Genomic DNA, 6441 nt, shown 5'->3' on the forward strand with positions numbered 1-6441 from the left:
TGAGGATAAGTACTGGACGACTAACCACAAAGCCAGCAGTTCGAGCCCACAAGCTGCTTCACAGTAGAAAGATGAGCAATTCTGCTTCCACAAAGATTTATAAGCCTCCAAAATCCTATACAGGGTCACTGTAAGTCAGAACCTACTCGAAGTCACTTAACAACAATACATACTTTTAAGTTGTTGTTTGTGTTGTTACATGCTATTGAGTCAGACCCCAAACACCATGGAATCAGACCATTGGGATCTATAAGGTTTTCAATGGCTGATTTTCAGAAGTAGATTATTGCTGGGCCTTTCTCCCTAAACTATCTTAGTCTGGAAATGCTGATACAAATAGAAATCAGATCATTTTGTTGTCTTGTCTTCTTTAAACAACTCGTCACAGTTTTATATGCTGTGGGTTAGTAACTGAACAAACACACTAAGAGTGAAAATGAGTGGACATGTTCGGGCATAGACTGGAAAACTCGGCAGCAAATGTGCAAATCTGTCAAGTCCAAGTTCAGAGAGGCCTTTAGATAATTTAATCCATGAAGGCCCTCACTTTGGAGTAGAAAAGAGACACTAAATAACTCAGATCCGAGGCAATATAGATTCAACTACTCAAGAATTCACCTAATTCCAGTGCACAGTTTGCCCAGTCTACCAGGAAGGAGCAAAAGATCCATGGTTCTGTTTATCTAGTGTAGTCCAAGTCAGAGAATAGCTAACATTTTTTATAATTACATATTATGTTCCAAAGTTCTTGGCCATGGTGTTGGCATTGGATTGTTTTGTAAACATTGTTTTTCACCTGGGGACCATTCTAGCACTATTTACACATGTTGTGCCTTAGCACAGTGAAGCCCGGCTGGTACAGATGAAACAAAAAGACAAATAGGCCAAAGTCTGATTTATTAAAAGGGTTATATCCAGTGATAAAGCCCGGAACCTTTCCCTTCCTAGCCTTTCCTTTCCTTGTCTCTCATGACGACCTGAAAGTCTGAAGCAGGAGAACTGTTCTTCGCTGTCACCGGCATGGTACACAATTTCCACCACACAACATGCCAGTCACTGGTTGAAAGGAGAGCTGAATGAGCATGCTCCTGTGATTTTTCACTAATAGAATCAAGGCAGCTCTCTGCAGGATGTGCAGAGGAGAAACTTTGCTGAATTGTGAGATGTTTCTTCCCCCAAACATGAAAACCTGAGGCACAAGTATGAAATCCAGATGAATGTTTGCTTTTCAAATGAAAGAGAAAGAGCAGGGTTAAGGTTGCTAGGCCATCAAACCTAATGTGGACTTAGTAGAATGCCATAGTCTTGGTTAGGCTAACAAGATTTAAAAGTAGAGGCTATATTTGCTCTCTTTCTTATGGAAGGGGTATTAGATTCCTTGGGTTGCTATAGCAAATTACCACTAACTGGGTGGCTTAAGAAGTCCCAGAGTGGTACAACTGAAAGGTTGAAGGTTCAAGTCCACTCAGAGGCATCTCAGAGAACAGCCCTTATGATCTATATTTGAAAAACCTGGCCATTGAAAAGCTTCATGGTGCACCATTCTACTGTGACACACATTGATTGGGTCATTGCAAGCAAGAATCAACTTGGTGACATCTGATTTTATAGTTGTTGCTAAGTGTTGTCGAGTTAGCTCTGACTTATAGCAACCCTGTATAGGGTTTCCAAGACCATAAATCTTGACAGGAGCAAATCTCTTATCTTTCTCCCCTAGGAGAGGCTGGTGAATTCGAACTGCTGACCCTATAGTTAAAACAACCCAACGTATAACCTACTACCTACCAGGGCTCCCTAAAATCAAGGAATTGTATTTTATCACAGTTGTGGAGGCCAAAAGTCTTAAATCAAGGTGTTGGCAGAGTGGATTCTGTCTGGAGAGTTCTGGAGAGGAATCTGGTCTGTGCCTTTCTCCTAGTTGTTGGCCGGTGGTTGTATCCCTCCAGTCTCTACCTCGGCCTTCTCATGGGTTTAGCTCCTCTGTCTCTGTGTCTATTTCCCCTTTTCCTCTGTAGTATGAACTTGACATTGGATTTAGGGTCCACCTTAATCTGAGAGTCCTAGTGTAGCATAGGATAAGCACTGAAATTCAAAGTAGGCAGTTCAAACCCATTAGCCGCTCCTCAGAAACCCTACACAGGGTTGCTATGATTCTGAATCATCTTCATAGCATTTAACAAGATCTAATCTCTAGACCATTAGCTTAACTATATCTGTACAGATTCTTTTCCAAATTAGTTCACATGTGTAGGTTCTAGGTGATGTGTCTTGTGGGCAGAGAGGAGGTAACTACTGAACCTATTACTGAGGCCTAACAGGAATACTATTTCTCATGAACTTTCTGCTCTGAGGTTTCTTGCTCGACCTAGTTCTCCCTTACTATTTCCTGGGACTGTGGGTTTGGACACACTGTTATTTTAGTGTAAACTTAATAAAATGCCAGGTTTCAGGATAAAAGTAAGTGTCTATTGTCAGTCTGTTTATCTGGAGTGCACCAGAAATTGATCCATTTAATTTATTTACTTTTAAGATAAGGCAAAATTTGGAGAAGAGAAAATTAAAGAGAAAGAAAAGGGATCGCGAGCTTGTTCTTAAAGAGAATGTAAGTCAAAAAAGACAACTTCAGTGTGAAAATAAATAGGGGAGAATAATGGCTTCCTTTAGGAAGTGAACTCTTTGGTAACTTCTTGTTTGTTGTCAAACCGTATTGTAAGAACAGTAAATATTCAGTATGAATGGCTGTGGTTCTTGGGAGAAGAAAAAAAAAGTAAATGCTAGCTTTAAACTAAGGAAGTTTTGAGGATAATTGAATTATTCCTGGGCATGGAGTTATAATAATATCCCAGGGGGACTATTGATGCATTTATGGGAATTGTTTTAAGAAAAGAATTACCCTCTTTAGAGAGGAACAGAGCTAATGAGTATTTCTTATGAATATGCTCCTGTTCTCCTTCTTCTCTTAAACTGTTACTTGAAATTCCAAGAGAACAGCTTTGCAGGACTGTAATGGTTTATCTAGCAGTGTTCTGAGTGATGTGAGGGGTGAGAAAGTTCAGTAAAACCAACACTTCAGTACATCCTTGTGGTCATTCAGGCTGCCTTCCCAGCTGGAGTTTTTCTTTTTTACTAAACCATAGCCTGGCAACCTAGCAGGAAGCAAGACTTGACTGTGACAATGCAAGGTCTCAGCACCAGGCCCTAGTTCCTGGGTGGCACAGTCAAGTGCTTGACTACTAAATAAAAGATTCGAATCAAGACCCACCCTAGGAGCCGAGCGCGGTTGCTGCCATGTCTTCCGGGCCCAGCGTGAACGCCTTGCAGTGCCCGGTGGAGCAGCTGATGTTGGAGGCCGGTGTGGAGAGGATCAAGGTTTCTCAGGCAGCTGCAGAGCTTCAACAGTACTGCATGCAGAAGGCTTGCAAGGATGCCCTGCTGGTTGGTGGTCCAGCTGGAAGCAGCCCCTTTTGGGAGCCCAGATCCTGCGCTGTACTCTGAACACTGTGGGGAAGAAGCTCACTGAGGAATGCCTTCAAGTATGAAGTGATGAATGACTGTCTCCAAGTTTCAAGAAAACATTTCTCTCTAGTCAAACAACTTTTAGGTATTTGAGACCTTTCCTGTGACCTGGTCTTATAGCCAAAATTATATAGAGATTGATGTGCTTTTGCTCAAATAAGGAAATTAGGTAAAGGAGTAAACCTTCAAATAATAATGACCTATTTCTTTTGGTGACGTGCTTTATACTTAAGACAAGCAAACATTTACCAACAAACATACCAAAATACACCTTTCTTATAAATGAATTATTGTTGTTTCTATACTTGGAATAAGGAGCTCTGGTAGTGTAGTGGTTACGAATCGGGCTGCGAACAGAAAGGTCAACAGTTCGAAACTACTAGCTGTTCTGCAGGAGAAAGATGAGGCTTTCTGCTCCCATGAAGATTTACAGCCTCAGAAACCCTGTACAGGGTCGCTATGAGTTGGAACTGACTCCACGGCACATAACAATAACAACATACTTGGAATATCATGCATGTTTTGTTTACTGGGTATTTACATTTTAAGAAGAAAAACCTTTTTGCTTATTTTAAAAAATTGATATTTATAATCTGTTGCTAAGATTTTTGTACCTTAACAAAAAAAATTTTTTCCCCTCATTTCTAAATGAAGATAAGCAAGTATAGGCAGTCTCCAGATTATGACCGAGTTCTATTCCTAAATCGGATTTGTATTTAAATTGTAAGTTAGGTGTGGTTCATATCTAATGTCAGTTAGTCATATGTATGTCTTATTACATAGTATACCATTCTATGTATAAAAAGTATTAAAGAAACACTTGCAGATACACTAAAACATATTTAACATGTTTTATAAGAATATTTTGATGTACATCACAAAATAGTGTCCATTTGTTATTATGATCCATTGTATGTAACTCAGAATTTTAATATATTAGGCTTTATGGGGTTTGGCTTGTAATAATGGGTTGTATGTAAGTCAGATGCTCATAATCTGGAACTAACTATATAAAAATTTGGGGAAGACTGGGCTTTAATAATGGATACAGAATTTTTCTAAATGAGAATTTAGTTTTATTTTTAACACTAATCATGGGAGCTGTTTCTTATCACACTTGTTTGGAAAGGTTTATGTTGTATTGTATGTTAGTTTGCCCCATCTTGTGTACGAAGCCAATTTGGCTGTTATCTTAAGTTCCTGTACTAATTTTTTATTATACTTAAAAAAATGCTACATTATTTATGTCTTGAAAAATGTTTAAAATATGACCTATAGAACACTGCAATGGTTAAAGTTTGTGAAAATATTACAACCTAAAAACAATTTTTAAAAATATCACAAGTGTTTTATTTTACTGATAAATCTTCACTTTATCTTGGGATACTTTTATAAGGTTACTTTGTATTTGTGATCATTTTTGAGGAGCTTGGAAATAAAATTTTTGCTTAATTAAAAAAAGAAAGATTAGAGTCAAGTACAACCAGAAGAACCTCAGAAGAAAGGCCTGATGACTTGTTTTGAGAAAGGAGCATTGTACTATGTACACATGGGATTACCACGACTCAGGATCAACCCTCTCTCAACTGCCTTTATGGGCTTTGTCTTTCATTTTTTTCTATCTATATTTCTTTCATTTCTTTCCTGGTATAGCGTTATAAGATAAGCGCTGGACTGTGAACTGCAAGGTTCACAGTTCAAATCCACCAGGCGTCATCGGAAACCTAATACAGGGTTGCTATGAGTTAGAACATACTTGATGGTACTTCACAGCAATAACAAACAAAAGCCAGGTGAGCTGCTTGTTTTAATCATGTGCTTTCAGTTGAAATCCTACTGAGTCTAGTAAATAATGCCCACCAGTGAATCACAAAGGGGAATATAAAAGTGGAACAGGACTGGGGTAGCAGAGGAGGAGGAGAACAGGGGGTCCCTTGGTGATTGACACACTCTGCCTTTAAGGGGAAGTTCATCCAGAGACACCTTAGAAGAAAGTCTTGGTGACCTGCTGTAGAAAAACCAGGCATTGCAAAGTCTAGGGAGCACAATTCTGCTCTGACACATGAGGGGTTGCCATGAATGATTTGTTAGTTTGTTTTTAGGATGGGGGAGTGAAAGGAAAGGAAGGAAAGTAAAAGTGTCATATAGGAGGAAAATCAAGAGAGCAGGGACGATCAGCACTAACTGCAATGGAAGGGTGGTTGCAGCTATACTCAGAAGAGATTGATAAGAACAATGTATGAGAAAACACAGAATATGAATGTACTTGTTTTTAAGTGTCATTGAGGCTGTTCAGACTCACAGCAACCCTGTATAGCATTTCCGAGGAGCGGCTGGTGAGCTTGAACCACTGCCTTTGTGGTTCAAACCGACCTTACAGTCCAGCACATTAACCCACAGAGCCACACCAGGATTACTGCATATTAACTAATTACATCTACAAAGATGCTGTTTCCAAACAAGGTCTCATTTACAGCTACTAAGGTTTAGGGCTTCAGTGTATCTTTTTCTGGGGGACACAAATGAACTCATAGCAAGGAAAAAGAGTCAAGCTTTTTAAGCTAAAACTGTTCATGAAAATTCGAGCTAAAGGAGAAGAGAGTTTGAGATTAGACAGACAATCTTTCCTTTGTGTTTTCTCTTTTATGCATTCATTAAATATTTGTTGTTGTTGTTGTTAAGTGCCATCGATTCGATTCTGTCCCATAGTGACCCTGTATAGGGTTTCTGAGGAGCAACTGGTGAGCTTGAACTGCCAACCTTGCAGTTCAAACAGATTTGCAGTGTGGCTCATTAACCCACAGTGCCACACTGGGCCCCTTTTCTGTACCAGACACTGTGCTGAGTGTTTGAGATACAAGTCAAGTCTGGTAGCACAACGTTTAATTGCTTTGCTAATAACCAAGTTGGTGGTTCGAACCTACC

General features: G+C 39.5%; 2 protein-coding genes across 2 annotated transcripts in view; one reads left to right on the forward strand and one right to left on the reverse strand.

Annotated features, from left to right (window-relative positions):
- The window catches only part of KCNJ6 (potassium inwardly-rectifying channel, subfamily J, member 6), a 489304-nt gene that overhangs the window by 440080 nt on the left and 42783 nt on the right, over positions 1-6441 (reverse strand). The window lies entirely within an intron of this gene.
- On the forward strand, positions 3289-3495 carry LOC102810983 (guanine nucleotide-binding protein G(I)/G(S)/G(O) subunit gamma-10-like). The gene has a single exon (XM_006862572.1). The coding sequence runs from the start codon at positions 3289-3291 to the stop codon at positions 3493-3495; it is 207 nt and encodes a 68-aa protein (XP_006862634.1).

This window comes from Chrysochloris asiatica, unplaced genomic scaffold (assembly GCF_000296735.1).
Source record: "Chrysochloris asiatica unplaced genomic scaffold, ChrAsi1.0 scaffold00049, whole genome shotgun sequence".
Lineage (NCBI taxonomy): Eukaryota > Metazoa > Chordata > Mammalia > Afrosoricida > Chrysochloridae > Chrysochloris > Chrysochloris asiatica.

What these genes read in the sequence shown, in the direction of transcription:
- LOC102810983 (XM_006862572.1), top strand. Translation starts at nt 3,289, where the DNA reads ATGTCTTCCGGGCCCAGCGTGAACGCCTTGCAGTGCCCGGTGGAGCAG.